We start from the raw sequence: 21,100 nt of genomic DNA, 5'->3' as shown, positions 1-21,100 counted from the left end.
AACACTGTTAAGACAGGCTTCCATTTTTCGCCATCAATCATGTGCTTTAATTTTAATAAGGAGCTAAGAGGTTTCCTGTTTGTCAAGGCGATTGGTGAGGCTTTTGGGTTCTCAAGTGTGGTCACAGTCAAAGATGACCATGTTACTGGAAACCTTTAAAGACTGAAATTTTCATTATATTTAAATCAAGATTATTGAAAACAAAAATAAAAGAAAGGTCTCTTTTATTTTGGTACATCTATTATTTATAAAAATGTAATTATGCAGTTCCCTCTTTCCCTCTTACAGGGAACTGAGTGAATTGATGTGGTTAATGGGATGATGGAAAAGAGGGACTTGTATAAGGAAACAGAGCAAGGCCGCTGCTACAGGTGTAGGAGAGCATTAGGTGGGACGAGACCACAGGAGGTCTCTTTTTCTTAGCTATTTATTTATTTAAATTTAAATATATTTATTATTATATTTTTTATACCATTCTCAGTGAGAATGGCACATATAAAAACAACTGAGAACAACAAATGTGGTGAGGATGTGGAGAAAAAGGAACTCTCCTGCTCTGCTGGGAATGCAAACTGGTCCCACCCCTGTATGACGATTCCTCAGACTACTAAGCACGGAGCTTCCATATGACTCAACAGTCCCACTCTTAGGTATCTATCCAGAGGACACAAAAACGCTGATTCAAAAGGACACCACACCCCTATTTTTATTGCTGCTCTATTTACAATAGGGAAAGAGGTCTTGTTTTTTCTGTTATTTCTACTTCACCTCTGCAAGAGTGGACCATTTACTTAAAGATTTACTTATTTATGTATACAGGACTGGGGTATAGGTCACAGGTGCAGGGGCAGTGAGAGGATTCCCCAGAGACAGAGTGGGGAGTAGAACAGGCTAATTGATGAGATACAATGCTGAGGAGAACAGTGGGTAAGACAGGAGAGGTCTGCTGCACCATGTATGTAGATCGTCTCAAGGGCACGGGGTGGAACTCACACTGAAGGGACTGTGGCCAGCTTGTGGTGCTGTGCCCTAACCTCCTGCGCCACCAGGAAGGGCCCAAGAGTGGACCATTTTCTTAGGGAAGGTCTCCAATCAAGTTAAGGAAATAATATTTATAAGACCAAATACTTAGTTGCAAAAAAGAAATTATCAATTTATAACTTTGCTAGCAAAAAATAAAAATTAAAAAATAATTCTCCAGGGGAGAAAATAATAATAATAATGAACAACTCAGCGACATTTTATGGGGGTAGAGTGGGGAATGGGATCAAAAACAGTGGGGGGACGGAAGTGCACTGGACGATGGTGATGGCATACAGGTGATTTGGTGATGGGAAGACCATGGAGATTACAACTGAGATGAAAACATGCACAAAATGATGTAAAAATAAACTATTATATTATTAATAAATAAATAAATAATTCTCGGTGAAGATACTTTTCCCTTGTAGTAAATTATAGTTTAAGAGATTACTCTAACACGAAGTAAAAAACTTATTAAAAAATTTGTAATAGAGGGGCCCTCCCTGGTGGTGCAACAGGTTAAAGTGCAACACTATGAAGCTAGGTGCAGCTGCTTCAGTACTAGTTCAGTCCCCAGCCAATATGGCGCAGCAAACCTCTGCTGTCCTTCTCCCTGCTCCTCTCAGCAGTGGACTTCATCTATCTGCCTGTTCTGTCTCTGGTGAATCCTCTCACCATCCCTGGCCTATACCCTAGTTCTGTGTACATAAATAAGTAAATCTTTAAAAAAAAATTGTAATAGAGCAGATTTAATGAGCAATTTCCAGTCCAAAAAATAGGTCTCTACTTCCTGAGAGTTCTGTTCAGTGACAGGCAGCAAAAGAGCAAAAAGTAAAAGCAATATGTGTGTGTGTGTGTGTACTTATATACACTTGTGCATACCCACGTATAGGCACATGTCGACACATCAAATGTCTGATAATGATAATGCTGTAAGATAAACGGCTTAGTAAGGAGTTAGGTGATGACTTGGGTTGGGGCCTTCTGTTTGAGGTTGGGTGGACTGGGTGGTCACGGGTATATCTGAACGCAGGACAGATGGGGCAGAAGTGGGAACCCCGTGAGCATCTGAAAGAGGAGGATTGCAGGTGCAGGGAGGGTGAGTGAGCCCTCGGCAGTTGAGGAGCCACAACAATCCTGGTATGAAGGAGAGAACGGAGAGAGAGAGGCAGTCACGTTCTGTGCAAGGATGGGAGGCCACATGAGGTACCTGGATTATACTGAGGGGTTGGGGGGAGTGACTTGAGCTCATTCACATTTTTTACTTTCTCTTTTGCTGCTGTGAGGATGTGACTGGAGGGACTAGGGTGGAAGCAGGCGGCCTTGGTCCTTATGAGCAATAATGGGAAAGTGGGCCAAGATGGAGGTGGTGAGCCATAGAGATGGTATTTTGGTGTAGAGGCACACAACTTGCTAATGGACTGTTTTTTGTTGTTGTTTTTTTTTTTGTGGCTAGCATTTTTACTCACACTCCTTTGTGAGTCTTAGGGTTCCATATATCCTTTCTCAGTTTTTAATTTCAACAGAAGCTGATGTTTCTTGTTTTCTTCATATCGTCTCACTTGTAGCATCGATGAAGGCTGTTTCCAGACCCCACAGGCTGTGTTATTTCCTGTGAACCATGCTCTTGTCAGACAACAGAAGCTCAAAGCCCAGAGAAATTAACTCACTGATTTCCTGCTCTTCAGTGAGAGCCCACTCGCCCCTCAGTCCCACCCGCTCGCCCCAGACAGTTGGGGTTCCTTGTGCAGATGTTCTGTGCCAGCACATGTCAGGAGTAGAAGGGCCTTCCCTGCGAAGCTATTTAATTTTCCCTCCTTTTAGTAACACTTTAAGACACACTGTGGTTAGCCTACTCTGGGAGTCAATGACTCATTGGGTGGCTGGGGATCTCTGCTTTAATCCAATATAATTGATTTTTGGTTAAAATTTTAAGGGGTAATTTCATTCTCCTTACTTACAAGTTCAAGAGTTTAATTTGTAGTTCACCCATCCATCTTAAGGATAATTATGGCTAATCAGTATTTTCAAGTGTGCATAACGACTGTCTGTATTTGGGTATTGGGGTAAATGAATGAGATAAATGTAATTGCAAAGAATAAGTCTGTCACTTTCTTCTGCTAATAAAAATGTTTTGAATCCAGATGCTAATGATGACATTAATAATAATAATAACAATAACAGTGTTTAAATGACATGAAAATAGTCTTTTTTAAAATACCAGTCAAAACTGAACTAATATAGTATTGTCGACCTGAGATTAATGTTATTATCCAAACATTTAGTAGCTTTTACCAAAGTGCACCTTATTGTTTTTCCTTTGTTATAGGAAATGCCTATATTCTGGAATATTTAAAATAACAAAGGAAGTAAATACTATGAATCTAAAACCTTAGAAATCTTAATAATCTAGAATGTATGTTCATTTGAGATACTATTTTTAACATTTCATGTACAGATAATGTTGTGGATGTTTACAGATAGATGTAAATTTTGAATAAATTGTATTCTTCATTTCATGACCCAGCCTACACTGCTGATAATTATTGACAATCCCTTTTTGGATATTAAAGTTTCTGGCAGTCTTTCAGAAGTGATGGCTGCAATGAGACTGCACTAAAGACTCCAGAGTGTTCTTCACTTTGCTCAGTCCACTAACGAAGGGTGGTGAAGTACTTTCATATCTCAGAGGGGAAACCTGTGTAAGGCTTTCACTTCTGCACAGTCCATAAAAATAAATAGTAAGTAGGGTAGAAAAAACATGACAGGCTGGACAACAGTACATACAGTGACTGAAAAAGGAGTAAGGATGAGACAGACAAATCCAGTGATTCCACTCATGTTAGCCCACACCAGAGAATTATAAAACAGAAGGTTCTCACAGTCTCTGGAGTTCCAAATGGTAGAACAGTTATGTTCAGCTGATCTAAACTGTAGGATGTGGTGCACAGTCCAAGAGAGATAAAGTCATGATCCAAAAACCTGGTATGAAAAAGAGGGAAAAAATGACATAATGTAATCAAAGAGAATAGAAATAATGAGCATCAAGGCCATCCCTTCCCCAATAATCTCAACGACAACCACACTTTCCATAGCAGCAATGATGACTGCTTTTGGATTTGTGTCCCATCTCTCTCCACTCTTGTTCATACCAGCTTTTCCCCTCCCTTCTTCTTCACATTCTTCTCCTTTCTCCTCTTTTGTGATTTATGACCTATCTTAGCTAAATAGCTTTACTGAACAGTACAGTTTACTGATATGACGCTAAGTGAGATATTAAACATGTGCCCTTGACCTTGTTAACTCTGATAACTCAATGTCAAGATTCACTTCTGTTATCCTGTGCCCACAGATATCCTCCAGCCACGGAAATGATGGGTAGAAAAATCCATCATTTTGTAAGCTGAAAAGTGACAGTGGTCATTTTCTATTTTGGTTTGTAAACTCAGCATTTTTCTTAGAAGCTTCTTAAATTAGCCTTGAATTGATTTTCATTCAACCAGCTCTGCAATTTTTGTTTGCAGGCTAAATTCTTTTACTGACAGGTTTTTAAATGGGGCAACTCCATTTCGTTGCTTTGTGACTAGGACCTGAAGGAGAAGTCAGGACTGCTGACAGACTCAGAAGTCATTTGCATTGCAATTGAATTGCATTGAAGGTACAAATATTTTCTGAGTATCTAGAGCAAACAACTTCTGGATGCCATACACAGAGACTGGCATTGACTGGAGCTTGTTGGAATCCTGAATCTGTAGTGCCCATTCTTAGTTGCACATTGGTGTCACCTGGGCACCTTGGGAAACTGACAGTGCCTGTGCAGAGAGAGATGTGTTTCCTGTGGCTGGGTATTTGCATCATTCCAAGGATGGCATTGCTGATCCTTCCTGTGCTGTTTCACCTTCTGGTGAACATATGTTTGTATTTGTGTTGGGCAGAAAGCTGGGAGAGGCATTTCTGGGTCATGGCAGAGGGGTGTGTAAAACATGGCCAAATCTCAACTAACCATCTGGGCACCCTCTTTTGTCAAGTGGCTGTTCGCATCTCTTGCCCATTTTCTACAGGGTTGTCTTCTTTAAAAAAGAAAAAAAAAAGAAAGAAAATATAGGAATTTCATGTAGTCTGGATGAGTTCTCTTCCGATAAATCAGTCACAATTATCTCTGTCTCTGAGGATTGTATTTTCACACTGCACATGGTGTCTTTTGATGAATAGAAGTTCTTAATTATAATTCAGTCTAGTTTCTTTTTAACTTTCAGTTTGTTTTTGATAGGCTAAAGCGTAGTTACAAAAAGAGAATGTCAAATAGTTTCTGTTCAAATAACTTTTATTTCAGTTTTCTTTTGTATTAGCAAATGTATCCCCCCAGATCCAAAGCACATTGTAAAACAAGTCACATTTCTCCTTATCATTTATTTCCACAACTCTCTTCTCCCCGTGAGCTACCTTTTCCATGGTTAGCCTCAGAGGCTCCTGGTATCCTTTCTCACGTCCACTGAGCAAACCTTCATGACTGTTGACTGAACTCAGAACTCAAATGGGAAATCTTGAGGACAGAAAATACGACTAATACCACTATGTTCATTTCTTTAAATCAGGCCTCAGTACAGACAAACCAGAGAGCTGTGGCTTTCTCCTGTAGTAAGAAGTCTAAGCAGACCTCTGTCCCCTAATGTTCTTGCCACCGGATAGGAAATGCTGTCACCACTGGCTCTGGCTCAGGGAAAAGTGACTGACTGTTCTGCCCTGATGCTGTTGCTGAGACTGGCTGCCTCTTCAGCCATAATGGTTCTTGGGTTTGAGGGAGAAGAGCCCCTTCACTCCAGCCCTCTCAGAACTTTGCCCAGTGGGGGGCGCTCCAGGACATCGTTTTAGCCAGATGCCCATCTCACAGACCTTTATTTAATGAACACTCAATGTCTCTGCAAGGCTGTCTCAACCCAGGATGGTGGGCAGGACAGGTCAGAAGAGTCAGTGCAGAAAGCCTCTGTCACCCCCTTAGCTTGGTCCTGGCCCCAGTCTGTGTCCCCTCTCACTTTCCTACCCTAACTTAATCTGTGGCCAGGCCTTAGGCTGCTTTTCTCAGGCATGGTACCACAGTCCAGGAGAGCTCTGCCAAATGAACCCTCGTATTTAAGCTCTAAAGCAAAATGTGGAAATCTTGACTCCTTTCTTTCTCTCAGGCCCTGGGCAAATTATGCAGTTGTTCCCAATTAACTCCTCAGTAGTATTCAAAGACAGCACATAAATAATTTGTCATTTGAAAATTAAAGGTCTTCCTGCCATAGAAGTAGTGGAAAATTGGCAGAGGAGAAAGCCAGCTAGTACTCTATGAGAGCAGCGTCTGTCACTTACCCTTCCTTCCTGAGAGTGACGAGTGTGATGAAGGGATTGGACGCAGCCTCGTCTCGGCACCTGGCATCGTTATTTAGGTGCAATATTTCAACACTCTTACGTAAGGCTGCAGATTCACTTAACATTCATTCACACAGAAAGGTTAGGCATCTGTTTCACAAGATACTCAGTGTTTGTGAAGTTCCAGAATTCATTATATCTGATAGAGTATGGCAGATAAATTGATAGAAAATTAATTGGAAGACAGCTCCAAACATAATAGCTCAGCAGAAACATCCAGAATCAATTAATCAAGCTGCAGCTCATTTTAATTGGACCTACTCTAACCCTGAAAAGGCATTGGAATCTTTAATTAAGCTTTCAAGCCAAAACCTATTTACATTAACCATGTTTTCCAGAATAATTATGTCTTAAAATAAAAACTTATTAACTTTAAACTTATTGGTAATTTAAAAATTCTCAGTACATGTATGATGAAAAATATGTAGGCATTATGTTTTTTTGATCATTGAAATAACTATTTCATTAAGTAAACATTAACTCTTTGAAAGCACACAACTAAGTTCTGTTTACAAAGTTGATTTCCTCCTCATTACTGCAAATATGATGTACACAAGTATTTTGAGTATTTTTTTCCCTATTAATGTCCCTCTCTGTTGACTTATCCTCTTGAATTCTGTTTTTGCTGTGAAGTCTGTTGCTAGACTGTAAAACCCTTTGAGAGCAAGATCACTTGCAAAAAACACTGTATCTTCAAGATCTCGGACACAGTGCCCAGACAGGTAGCTGCAAAATAAAGCATGCAGAACTGAGATGCCATTCAAACCAAAAATGAGCTGTGGGTAGGAGCACCAGGAAATCTTCTTTGAGCCTGTTTTGCTATGGAGAGGAAAGAGACTTCCTTATAATAAACGACCAACTATAGGTTCCAGTCCTACCTTTCTGCCTCTAGCTAAATATGTCAGTTGTACTATTTCCTCAGCTGTGCTCGTGAGTTAGCCCTGAACTTCCCTATGCCTCCAGTTCATCATCTAAAACAAAAGAAAACAAGAATAAACAAATCAGAACACATGAAAATGGATTGTATCCAGTTGTTGGATTCCAAGTTATTTAGTTATTGTTATGTCACTGGCAGACTGAGATAAAGCCCTAAATCAGAGAGACTAAGGACGTTTCAGTGACAAATGCATAACCGACCGTGATTTAATGTCACTGTGTACCATAAACTATACACCTTGATTTAAAGTACTCTAACATGAAGTAAATGAAATGCACCAGGATTACACCTTGAATCCAGACTGTAAGGCCTCTGGCCCTGCTCCAGGGTGTTCCTGAGCCAAGGCTACAGGCTGCCATACCCAGGAAAGACGCCTCCAGTGAAGATACCAGAAGACTCTTTTTCCACTTACCTCTGAGCCTTAGACAGTTCTCCTGAGTCAAGTTAGCAGAGCGAGGTAATAGGGAGGTTACTAAGGTGAAACTAAGGTGAGAAGTAACTTTGATGTGGAAGGACAATAGAGTCGTGAGGATAAAGGAGAAAGAGAGAATGACCAGTGGATGAGTAACTGTAGGAAAAGTAAGCAAGAAGATTGACCCCGTTCTGAAACTCTGAGATGAAGTCATTGCCTATCCTGCCATGCCCTGAAGAACTGGAATATGTGTGTCTGGCTCCATAAGCTACACCTGGATTTATAAATAGAAAATCTGACCCGTATCCCGACTGTTGTATTACTCGTCCAAGAAGCACAGATTCTGTTCACTAAAGAAACTTGAGTATAGAAAATTAAATACCACCATTTGACTAGTGATTTACCTGTGAAACTGAATTCTCCATAGTTCACTGAAGAGTCCAGAATTCTCAGGAATTCTTCTGGTACTCTTTATGGTACTTGTTGTCAAAAAAAAAGTACATAATATGTTTAGAAATATTCGTTGGATTTTATCCACATCCTCAGTGATAAGGAAACAGACATGCCTGTGGGACAAAATCCTTTAACTCTTGAGTCACTAACCTCCGTAAAAGTAGAATCCAATAATGAATGGCTGGATTAATTATTAATGATAGATTAATTGAGAATTATTAGTTGATTTGAATTACTGGCTAATTATTACAAATAGCTATTGCCTGGCTGCTATGTCCGGGGACACTGAGATTGGAGCAGCTCTCCTCAACTGGAGCACCTCAGAAAGTACAAAGGGAGCTGGTGAACTGTAACATCTGTTGGTGATGAGAAAGAACATTTATATAGGCTCTTTCAGGCTAATTTTTGGTTTTGAAATACATGCAGGAAACTCCATTTGAGCTTTAAGCATCAGGCGATTTCACATCCTTTAGGCTAGATGAGGAGCAAGCTATACCGGGTGGGAGAGGAGTGCGTCTGTCATAGGGGCAAAGTATGTGTGGGGTGTGGAGAAGATCGTGCTCCCTCTCAGTAGATGGGACACTCTGCCCCTGTGTCCCCACATCCTGTCCTGAGCTCTGAGGGATTCTGGACAGGAAACTGATGCAGGGCCACCTGTGAGGATAGTGCTTTATGCTGACTGAAATGGCATCCGAATGCCTCCTGAATGCTTGCTGACCATGTAAGTCATGGCCCACAGAATTACATTTTTTTGTTTGTTTGTTTGGCACAGATGATTGAATCTATAATTTTAGGAAGCCTTGCATATGATACTCATAGGTTTTGAAGTCTGAGAACCTCTGCCTTAGCATCATGTAGGCTGATTCTACCCAAACGTCGTAAACCTCTTCCAGGATGACTTGATAAATGCATATTGTTCTGTGTTATTCAGCTTCTGATAAACCACTGTGTTTTCATTGATCCCAATTTTTTGAGACTCTTACCAAGTTTAACACAGGAACATCAGACCAACACTTAGAAAAAAATTCCCTGGGAAACACACCAAACAAAAGCGAATAATCTGGTTCTTAGTGACTGGGAGAACAACAGAGACATGATAGAGTCAAGGTAGAAAGACTAAAAGGTTCCTTGTGATCCTCATGACTTCTGAACTGTGTCAGGGGCAAGTGTTGCTATAAAGGACAAACCACACTTAATTCACAAGTATATGCTAATTTAAAATAGCTCCTAGAATAGTTTCTTTCCTTTTTTTTTTAAGTTTTATTTATTTATGTATACAGAAATGGGGATCTAACTCACACTGAAGCAGCCTTGACTTGGCTTAGTTTCGCAGTGCAGCACTCCAACCCACTGTGCCACCAGGGAGAGCCCCCAGAATAGTTTCTGTGTAAGAATATCAACACATATTACTGTTATTTTGGAGCGGAGAAGATACAGCCTTTATTCTTTGAAATTGAGGAACAAATGGGGGGGGGGGACAACACACCCAGCTGAAAGTGTAACAAATCATTTTTAGAAAACAAGTATTTAATACAACTTCTTCAAGAGTGGGATCACTGTTCTGCCTTTCAGGAAGTCTTTTTCTTTTTTTAAAAAGAGTTATTTATTTGTACATACAGAACTGGAATACAGGCCAGAGGTACAGGAGCGGTGACAGGATTCACCAGAGACAGAGTGGGGAACAGAACAGGCCTACTGATGAAGTACACTGCTGAAGGGAGCAGCGGGCAGGTCAGGAGAGGTCTGCCGCACCATGTGGGTCACCTCCCAGGTGGATATCGAACTCATGGGCAAGTGGCTTTAGCTTCTTAGTGCTGTGCTTTAAACCAGCTTTGCCACCGGGGAGGGCCCTCAGGAAGTCTTTTCTCACAAACAGTGTTTCTGAAGTCCTATTTTGTTTATCCAGTTTTTGACCAGTCTCTGTGAGGCCTCAGTCTTGCTTGGTCTTTAAATCCTGAGTAAAACACCTAGGGACGTGTTTCCATTTGCAGTATTTCCCTTTTAGGTGGAACAGCCACACGGCAGAGAGGCTTCCTGGGGTGTATCCGAGCTCTGCAATTGAACGGAATGGCCCTGGACCTGGAGGGGAGAGCCAAGGTCACGCCCGGCGTGGAGCCAGGGTGCCGAGGGCATTGCAGCAGCTATGGGAAGCTGTGCCGAAATGGGGGCCAATGCAGAGAAAAGCCCAGAGGCTTCTCCTGTGACTGCACTTTCTCTGCTTATGCTGGGCCGTTCTGCTCTGATGGTAAGTGGGCTCCAAGGAAACCACCCAAGGAGAGCATTGGGTGCCCTTTCCTGGATGACCACTGGCTACAGTGGACATATTTCCACTGCGGATTTTTACTCATTTGAGGTAAGGGTCTTCTCCAACTCACATGCAACCCTCGCCCTTTGTAGTAGTGAAGAGAAACGGGGCTCATGGATCCGAAAGTAATCATCCCTCATACTCTCTCTTCTTTTTCCCATATGCATGTCTGGTTGTGTGTTTGTGTGTCAAATGCTTTTGTAAAATGATTTTAAAGTGACTTTGTAGTAACAGTGTCGATCGCTGCTGCCCAAATGCCCACCTCCCTCTATGATATGAATGGTAGACTGGGTTTACTTTTTATATCGCACAATAAAACGAAGGGTTTTAGGTATAAAGGAAATACCTGCTTGTTGATTGTGGAAGGTAAGAGGATCCTTTAAGTAACTTCCTTCTTAGCTATTAGAATTAAGACTAGTGTGTTCTGTCTACAAAAGAATAGATGGGAGTTAACATTCAAACAAGAAAATGGATAGTAAAGAGGTGAAAGCCAAGTGACCTAGTTTATGTCTGAAGTCAGACAGGAAAGCATCAAGCTTTCAATGATAAGGTTAACTGGTGAATTAATTATATGTAATTCTGACATAAAACCATTTCAAGGATCATCATGAAAGCTCTATTAATTTACTGTGTTATTTAATTGTAGTTCAGGGCTGTTTGCTTTAACTATACAATTCATTCTTTTTAATTACAAAAGTAGCAATATAACTGAAACAAGACCCGGAATATAACTGAAACAAGACCCGGATACTTATTTTTGTTAACCCAAATTGACATGTCATTTCAGAGATTTCTGCATATTTTGGATCTGGCTCATCTGTGATTTACAATTTTCAAGAAAATTATTCCTTAAGTAAAAATTCCAGCTCCCACGCCGCGTCATTTCATGGTGATAGGAAGATGAGCCGAGAAATGATCAGATTTAGTTTCCGAACAACACGAGCACCAAGCCTACTGCTCTATATGAGCTCCTTTTACAAAGAATACCTCTCCGTGATCATTGCCAAAAATGGTGAGTGCTTTTTAGATGAGAGAGAAAATTGAATTAGAGCATTAGATCGGTGATAATATGAATCGTTTTCATTTTCTTGCTTCTCCAACTACCAGTGGGCAAAATGGCATGTCTGTTTCTTATATTCATTTTAGTTTTTCAGCACTATTCTATATAAGTTCAATCTAAATTGAAAATGGTTATTTAAAATAAGCAAGATGCTTTACTGTCTTTATAATGTTGATAATCCTATATATCAATGGAAATTTTTCATTTATTTGTGAACAATATTTCTATTTTTCTCCTTCCTTAAAGCTCCTCATGAATGTCACTCTCCATGAATGTCACTCTCAGTTTTGTGATTCCTTTTTTGAGATTTAGTGACTATTTGTACATAAAAAAATCCCCTTCAATTCAAAGTAGGAAGTTTTGAGGAAATGTTAGCAAACTAGTATTATGTATAAGAAAATGTTCACAAACTAAGCCCTTGGTTCTAATTGCAGGCAATAAAACAGTAATGGGAAATGCTGGTACATGAATTTCAGGGCCTTGTCATGCAGGTTAAGACCACTGACTCTTGTTTTGCTCTCCCCTACATCCGGAATAAAGATTAAAATATTCTAAACACATTCTCTGGATGAGGAAAATAAGTCCATTTATCAGCACATGAATCATTTCAGCTAAAAATGGTCCCAAGGGCTCTGAGCACCAAAATAAAACTAATATTGTTCAATAGTTATGTTGACTCTCTCTTTATATTTTGATCAGGGAGCCTATATACTATTAAAACAGCTTCTTTGTTAAATGAGAAGATACCCCGTGAAGTAAATCAACTGACATCTTTGCAAACAGTTGAATTGTATTAATTTGTAATTATTGGTAAGGATTAAAACCATTTATTTCACCCAAAATCTGTGACCAACAGATTTCATTCCAAAATCTGTGACCAACACCATTGGGAGGTATTTCTATCTTTAGTAAAACTACATTTGCTCATGAAAATTTTTTTAATCAATTACATTTCAGGAGTGGTAGATATATTTTGTAAAACATGAGATTATAAAAACTGTTACCGCAGTACTCCAAACTACTCCACAGTAGTTTGGCATAATATATGGAGTCTTATTTTAATGCAGTGATTTGCATATGCTTAATTGCGTGTTTGACTTTTAGGGGAAAAGTAAAGACTCATGGGAAGACACTGCTTGTTAGCAACATACTTGGTCTTGATTTTGAAAGTAGTGCCATTCCACGCAGTCATCGACTTCTAGGAATTGTGATGAGAGGATGTATGCAAATGAACTATTGCAAATTTCCCCCCCGAAATATAAATAACAAAAATGAATTCTGAGTTTTTATGAGTCGCTCTTGAAGGGCAACTTTAACTAAAACATAACTTTCCTCTCCAATTTTAGGAAGTTTGCAGATCAGATACAAGCTGAATAGATATCAAGAACCTGATGTCGTCAGCTTTGACTTCAGGAACATGGCAGATGGGCAGCTTCACCACTTACAGATTAACAGAGAAGAAGGAGTGGTCTTTGTTGAGGTAATAGAGGCAGTTCCGCAGAAGCAGGGTGACAGGACGGATGATAGCTGAAATCTGATAATGGAGGAAGTAAACAGAGACGTCCTCTCCAGACCTGTCTTACACACATCTTAGACCATCAGATGTGGTCAGGGATTTTGAAGCGACAAGAGTCTCTCTGAGATAGTATCAAATATTTAGTCCTTAAAAATAGCAGGCATTTTCCCCCTTGGTTCTGCTTTGCTCAGGGGAAAAGTGCTGTCCAGTTTCCCAGGTCAGGCATTGCTGCCCAGGGGGGCCAGTTTACTTCAGAGGGGTCTAAATACAGTCATAACTCAAGCAAAGCTACTAATGATTGCACTAGCAGAATAAATTTCTTGAAAGAATGTGAGTCACAGCAGAGAAAGTGGGATTATTCACTCTACCAGCTTTCAAAGAAAATCACTACCGTTTCATCCTTCTCATAGGGCAAAATTTCTTAGCTGAGTGACTTGAGTAAAATACCCAGCTCCATGAAAGTACCAAGGTGAAAATAACTCCTATCTTTTTTGCAGGCCTTACCAATTTTGGATTTCTTTTACAGTGCAGAACAATAAATTGATATAAGGGGATACAGAGAGGGGTGCAGAGATATCTGAGCACCATACAGAACAAATTTAGAAAGTAATAGTCAGCTGTGTAAGTGGCTAGCTCTTTGAACTGTGTTTTTCTAACTCTTTGGGGCCACACTAACTCTTGCCTGTGTTGTGGCTTCCTTTTGTCTTCTTTTGCTCCCTTGGTTCCTCCAACAAAATGGCACCCACGTGGATGTTCGTCTCTCCTGTAACAACCTTGTAGATTGATGAGAATACAAAGAGACAAGTTCACCTGTCTTCAGGTACAGAGTTCAGTGCAGTCAAATCTCTTGTCCTGGGCAGGATTTTAGGTAAGTGAAAGGGAAGGGCTCTCTCCTAATGGTGATGTCAACACATGCACACGCACACACACACGTGTGTGTGTGTGCTACTAGAAACCTCCTGTCTTATTTTATCTCTGAAGTGAGTGGTGAGTGGTAGTCAAAAGTAGAAATTGCCTGTTCTCAGCAGTGTGTCTATCTGTGAGTAGGGGCCTGGTGTGGGGTGAGCAGCATCCTCCTGGGACAGGCTGACACTGGCCTGCCCCATGTCAGGCCCACATAATGAAACATGACTTAGTTGTCTCACTTCAAAAATATCAAATAACAAAGACAGATTTAACAGGCTGTGTGTCAAAGCACAGCCAAGTACATGCAGACATTGCTCTAATGCTACAACTCGGATTCAGTCTAAAAGGGAAAGTGGGTGGGGGAAAGCAACAGCTTTCCTTGTGAATGTGCTTTGGAGGTGCTGGCTCCAGTCTGCCTTGAAAGGTTGTCATCACTCTTGTTAGACCCTGATCTAAATAATCTTCTAATTCTTAGCTCTCTCCACCGGTTACTTCTGATAATAGCCCTGAAGTAGAAACACTCTTCCTATCTTAACATCAGGATCTTTGTGTGTTTCTTCATATTGCCCAGTAAGCACTGAATTGACAAGGGGACTGTAATTTAGAAAGGAATTTACGTTTTAGTTATAATTATCAAGAGTATTGAAATTCCACCTTATTTGCAAGGAGCGGGGGCTATGCCTAGTCTGATTTCCATTTCTGGTTTGATAGTTGAAGCCAACCTGGAACATTTTGTCCAGGATTGTAAATGGAATCTTTTATTTCTTGACCTTTCAGTTATTTGTACCTTGATTAATCATTCCTTGCATTCTCTGTACATAATCTCAGAATCTTGAGAGTGTTTGATTAAACCCATGGGTGAATGATCAAAATATTGGCCCTCGAGAAGGTTAATAGTTGGGATTATAAATATTTATAGACTTTCTAGGACTGTGATGAGCACCAAAATTGTGTCCTCTTATTTTCCGAACAAACAGGGCAAATATCCTGAGCTGCAGTGTTCTTCTCGCATGCAAGAGTGGACAGAAAAGATACGTGCAGAGTACTGCTTAGATATTGAGAAGCTTAACTAAACAACTCTGCATTTCATAGTATAAATTATATAAACTCATCTATAGTGATAAAAAGAGCTAATAAATAAAACAAATCCTGATCTGCAGAGTTCCTCAAGCTGACAAGGTCTGAGAAGAGGTCTTACATAAAAGTGTGTCACACCCGATAAAAATCTTTTAACTATTATGCAATAACTTGATACAACTATATTTTTTAAGAAATCACATCTTCAAATCTGATGCCAGTGTGTTTGACAAAAATATTTTTTTTGTGAATAAAAATGTTCAATAAATTGTAAAACAATTGGGAAGCTGATCTGCATTCTCTGAAGAAGATTGCATTAATCAAACAGTAGAATAATAACATTCATTATATAAATGGGTTTTTCTTTTTGTAAGTGAATAGGGGAGATTAGTATGGAATTAAAGATGTTGGTGTTTCTGTAAGAATAGCATATTATTAAAATGCACGTCACTCAAGCTGAAAAATAAAATCATGGTCCAAATTCAGCAGTGAACTTTGTAGTCTGAATCAATTGATTCTCTTAAAAGTATAAGTAGGAATTTATTTCCCATGTGCCAAAGGTATGGATCTTAACCAAAGACTAATGCAAGTCACTTGTAATTCAAAGAAGACTAAAAATTTATGGTCAAATTTTGTGCCGCATGTAAATTTAGAATAAAATGTTATATAGTATGTGATTATAGTTTAATATAGCATAGTAATTGATAGTGAAATAGATGCTAAAATGGAGCTATGAATTTTTCAGAGTTGCTCAGTCTTAAAGTTTCTTACTGTGTCACTCCGGTTCTTCTAAGAAGCGGTGACCAAGACAAATCTAGCCACATGAGCATTTTATTAAACCAATACTGTGAAAGAGAAAATGGGGTGGGAGCGAGCCAAGGCTGAGAAAAAGAGGAAAAACTAGAAGGAGTATCCTCAACCTGTGTGCATCTAGAAGTGCTGAACAGCCCTTGGGGGTCCCTTGGAGAGGGAGCCACCAGGGCAGCCCCATGTCCATCAGAATGAACTTGTCTTCCGGTCCTAGAGGCCTCTGCCGTTGGCTGGCAGCTGCCCATGGGAACATGGCACTCGGGAGAGACAATGGATTTCAGGGTCTAGTAGTGAGGGGCCACTGGTCAGTGACTCCCAGTAAGTAGAAATCTGAAGGCACACTCACATGGCCCCTGAGCTAATTAAATGTCCTTTTTGTTTTTGTCAACCTTTGGCTCACTGCTCGGTTGAGCCCATCCTCTGCTTGCCGCTGTGTGTACCGGGATTGCACTCAGCAAGGGAGACATTGCATTCACCTCCCAGAGCTTGTGGCTAAGGGGCATGGAAAGAATCATTCTGGGAAATATCCAGGGTGCCTTATTGAGTACAGTGTGCCCTGTGCTGCTTTAGATAAGATAGTTCCCAAGTTACACTGTATTAAAATGATTGTATCTTTTTGTAGTTTTTGAATATTTTTTTTTTTAAGAAAGAAGAATAAAAACCACTCATTATTTGGGGGGCTGTCATTTTCCTACATTTGTCCAAAGGTGGTAGGAGGCTAGGTCAGTGTGCTGCTGCTTCAGATGGAAGCCCAGAAATAAAGGAAATGCTTTCCTCTCTCCACTTTCTCTTTCCCTCACTTCTGAAACTCAGGAAGACCTGTGGGGATAATTTTCGATGACAGTCACTGTTCATAAATATCACTAGCAGATACCGAAGAAGGAGGGACATTTCTGAGAAACCATGATGGCATGGTGAACAATGACGTGGAGCCCAGCTCTAACTCCTGTTACAGCTGCATTTCTTAAGGACTCCATGACCTTGGCAATAATAAAATACTAACGACATGGCAGGATGATCAAAGTTTTTGAGCTGCAACTCGGTCCAGATCCTCCTTTCATCAGAAGACCACATTAAATTTGCTTTGCATAGTCATATTTCTCTGTGAAAGTGAGCTTTGAATTCTGTGCTTGGACATCTTTGTATAGTGTCCATGTGTATAAATACTTCTATGTAGACTAGTTCTATAATTTACTAAAGTAGATGGTGGATGGTTGTCTTCACTTGCTGGGAGCGGTAGCTCTTGTCCACTAGCAGTGATGATGGGGAGTGGGCCGTTGTCTCTTCTGCGGCCACAGTGCCAGGGAGCCCGTCAGAGTACTGTAGCAGAGGTCTAGGCTGGAGGCAAATAAAGTCTGTGCTCAGCCGCTCAGTCTCTCTCATGAGCTTTCAGAACAGTTTCTCATATGTCAAGAGTCCCTTAGATAAAACTTGCTTTGATGCCTAGAGGTGAGACAAGCATTGAGCTGGACAACCAAAGGCGCTGTAATTTTGGAAGTAAGTCACTAGATGACTTTTAAGATCATGATTATTTGTAAAGCAAGTTCTAAAATAGAAGCACAGTTTAGAGTGAGAAAAATAATAAGTAACATCATTTTTATAGTCATCAGGTTGATTTTTGAGTCTTTTAACAGTGAAATACTGTAATCTGTCTTCAGTGTTGAGAGTGATGTTGTTCTTCTGGAGGCTTCAATGGTCTCTAAGGAATAATCTGTGTCACTTGAGCTGGCCACACCTAGAAACTTCTATGCTCTACATGAGCATAGATCAGAAGTGTCGTGTCCCAAATCCAAAGAATACTTGATGCTCGATGTGCAACCGGATTTAATATATTAAATCTATGTTGTTAATGAAATTTATATTAATATAGAGAGCATATGACAAGGCAGACACTTTGGGCACATGTGATAACAGTTGTATGTTTCAGGTGGGGCCTCTGGCAATGATGTGTCCTTGTCCCTTTCCCTGGCAGTCCAACATAGTAAGTAAAAGCTAGAGGCCTGCCTCATTTCAAAACCCACAAAATTATGCTGGCGTGTCATGTAGGCAATGGGAAGGACCAGGCCACATCAGTCATGGTTCCTGATCCTTCATCACTAATAGATGGCATGGCATTAGCGTTTATGTCCAGGTCTCATGTTATAATAAAGTTCTGAATTCTGTCCATGGTTATTTTTTAAATGCTAGAAGAGTGTTCTAAGAACCTGAATTGGCTCTTGCTCCTGCCAGGCAGTAGTTCAGGTATATTTCGAAGCAATGACCCAGAGGGATCATTTATCTCATCTGAGGCTGCAAAGCCAGGAAGTAGCTCAGGTTTCTGCAGTGGGGATTTCGGCCAGATGTAAATAAAGTGTGTGGTCAGAGGAAAGAGGATGTCTACTCCACCTCCTCAGAAGGGCTTTCGGCGCAAGCTTTAGTCTCAGGGATTTTTTATGTAAAACCGCTTTAAAAAGCCAAGAGGGTGCTCGAGAAAGTTTAATTTGATTATTTCAGGACACTGATTTTGCAAGTGTCTTCCACATGACACTTGCGATGAGACAAGTGATGCAGAAAGCAGAAGAAAAGTACAAGTTACCTGGTGCTACCTTGTATGAATCAGGTCTGCAAGGTTCTGTCTCGAAACAGGTTCAGTTGACCGATAAGTGCCTTTATGAAAAGCTGCTCCGTTATCCACGGAGTATTTGTCAGCTGGTTGGCTATTGTTCTGCCTTGTCTTTGTCGTGGTGCAGAACTTTGTTGTGGTAATTGCGTGTCATGGTGAACGTGCTTCTTGGTTTCTAATCCTGCTCTTCCTTGATTCAGGGCATCATTATCAGATAAGCCTTCTTTATCTTTAAGTCTTAAAGACACTGAGATCCTTTTATAAGGGAGCCCTTTTCCATAAGTATGGCCAATCTACTTAGGTTTGTTCTCTGGGGATTATTGCTCTGTTGCCTGGTTAAGAGTCACCAGAAATTTCCCAAAGCACACTCCTCATCATTGTGCTTCCATTTACTTCATATTCTTTCCAGAAGGAGTCTGCTCCCTTAGTAACAGAATGGCTTTCATAGAAGTTTTAGCTCCTCGGTACTTAATTTTTCTTGTAGACCTTTTGTTAAAAGGTTTATCCTTTACAACAATAGAGATATTTCTCTTTGTTGAAAGTTGCAATTGAAGCTGTTTTTGAATAGGCAAGGTCGCCCAAAAACATGAGACAGTTAACAACTTTTACCACCAGAAATATCCCAATCCATGACTGTTTTGTTGGCATTTTGATGAAGTAAGAGTCACTTGTCATTAGTCTCTTCCCTTTTCTGTTTTGTCTCTTTTTTGATACCCCAAGGACCAGATAATAGGAAGGGTACATGTTTGTATTCACTGTCCTTCCTTATCAGCATGACTGCCAATGCAAAAGTTGATGTCACTTCCAAAATCGGCTTTTCTTAGGAACAGCTAAACACAGCCACCAAGTTTATTTTGACTCATTTCTGGGGAAGTGGCTGTAAAGTGCCTGTCATTTGCCTCCCCTCCTTATTCTAAATTCCAACCCATCGAGTCTTCGGTAGCAAGGAGTTGGTGCAGTCCAACAGCCAGAGGGTGCCTGAAAGTCACCAGTAAGAACACTGTTGGGGGCCTCCTGCCTCATGGTAGGAAGAAAGCCTGGGAATCAGCTCGGAGAGGCTCAGCAAGAGCTCCTGAGTGGGGTGCAGCCCTCCAGATCGGGTTGTCTGGACCCCCTCTTCACTTGAAGAGGTGTGAGTCAGAGATCCTTGGACCCCAAGGGCAAAGGTCAGCATCAGTGTGCCCGCCTCCCTCTTTGCCAAGGAGGAGATGAAAATTGAAGGTTTTCTGAATGCTGCTAAGGGTGACTTGAAAGTTGGGCCAAGTCCTCTCTGTCCCAAATTGGACAGCGGGAAAGGGGTCCTTAGCATATCATCCTACAGTTTCACAGGCCGTACTATCTGCCTTCTCTGACTTACCGCCAAGGAAGCCAGTGAATGAGATATAGCTGTGGGTAAGATGAGACATACAAAAGCAGACAGGATCATTCCCTGTCAAAATGAAACTCCTCAAGGAAACAGACACGGTCCTGAGTATAACATGGTAGGAGAACGCTTGAAGCAAATATTAGCAAAGGAACAAACAAGCCTTGAGGAACTAAAAAGTGTGATCCTCACCCCTCCAGACTAAAATATCATCAGAAGAAAGTGGCTTTGCTGATATTTGAATTTATCACCTGGAAAGTGAAATGAATGGTGCACTTGACCCACACCAAAAATAAATCCTAAAAGAAAGACATTGGGAAGAAAAATAAAGTAGGTTAAAGAATAGACGGAGGCGACCCAATATAAATAATTGGCAGTCCAGTGGTATCAAAAGGATGAAGGTGAAATAATAGTTGCATGCATAATATATGAAATGTTCCAAGCTATTTAGCTTGTGTCTGCAGATTAAAAGGGCTCATGATGTTCTGTGTAGATGAGAGAAAACCCATAACTAGGTACCATTGGATAAAAATCTCTGTCTAAATCACAGGGAATCTTCAAATCATGCAGAGTCTTACAAATTGAGAAGTAATTGAGCCAGGAGTTGTTGCTGAAGTAGTATCCACAGACTAAGAGAACAAGGTGATGAAAAGATTCATCCTCAACACAGACCCTGCGCCGCTTACCCCCACCCCAAATCACTTAATCTATCCAGTGATACCTCTGCCCAGGTGTGCTCCCACACACATTCTAACTTGTCTTTACCACTCATCAAGTTTTGTGTGCTCATGTTTCAGTAAGGAAATTATTTCCTGTCTCTTTTGATCTCAAAATAGTAAATATTAATTGGCTAGCTGTCAATTTTAAGTTAAAGACTAACATTTTCATACAATAATTTATAACAGGTAAAAGATTTGCATGTGAAGGTATAGGGTTTTTAAAAGTTGCCTCATGTCAAACATGTACCAGAGAATTGGATCTTATCCATTGTCATAGCTTCTGGTTTATTTTAAATTATCATTATTTAAAGGGTAAGCATTGGTTAAAGGCCTATAGAAGTTTTATTTAAAATTTTAACCTTGCAGAAGAAACGTTGAGAAGTGTTGTCATGATCATGTTATGATTGAAATACATTTCTTTTTTTTTTTTTTTAAAGATTTATTTATTTGTGCATACAGAACTGGGGTATAGGCCAGAGGCTCAGGGGCGGTGAGAGGCTTCACC

The 21,100-nt window shown here is 40.4% G+C and overlaps 1 protein-coding gene across 1 annotated transcript in view; it reads left to right on the top strand.

Annotated features, from left to right (window-relative positions):
• The window catches only part of CNTNAP4 (contactin associated protein-like 4), a 232,909-nt gene that overhangs the window by 200,435 nt on the left and 11,374 nt on the right, over positions 1–21,100 (top strand). The window contains exons 18-21 of the mRNA XM_004690363.2: positions 10,243–10,482; positions 11,330–11,554; positions 12,949–13,082; positions 13,899–13,986. Of these exons, the coding sequence (XP_004690420.1) occupies positions 10,243–10,482; positions 11,330–11,554; positions 12,949–13,082; positions 13,899–13,986 (687 nt within the window). The remainder of the gene's footprint in view (positions 1–10,242; positions 10,483–11,329; positions 11,555–12,948; positions 13,083–13,898; positions 13,987–21,100) is intronic.

This window comes from Condylura cristata, unplaced genomic scaffold (genome assembly GCF_000260355.1).
Source record: "Condylura cristata isolate star-nosed mole 26May11 unplaced genomic scaffold, ConCri1.0 scaffold00028, whole genome shotgun sequence".
Classification (NCBI taxonomy): domain Eukaryota; kingdom Metazoa; phylum Chordata; class Mammalia; order Eulipotyphla; family Talpidae; genus Condylura; species Condylura cristata.
This window is presented reverse-complemented; position numbering and strand designations above follow the sequence as displayed.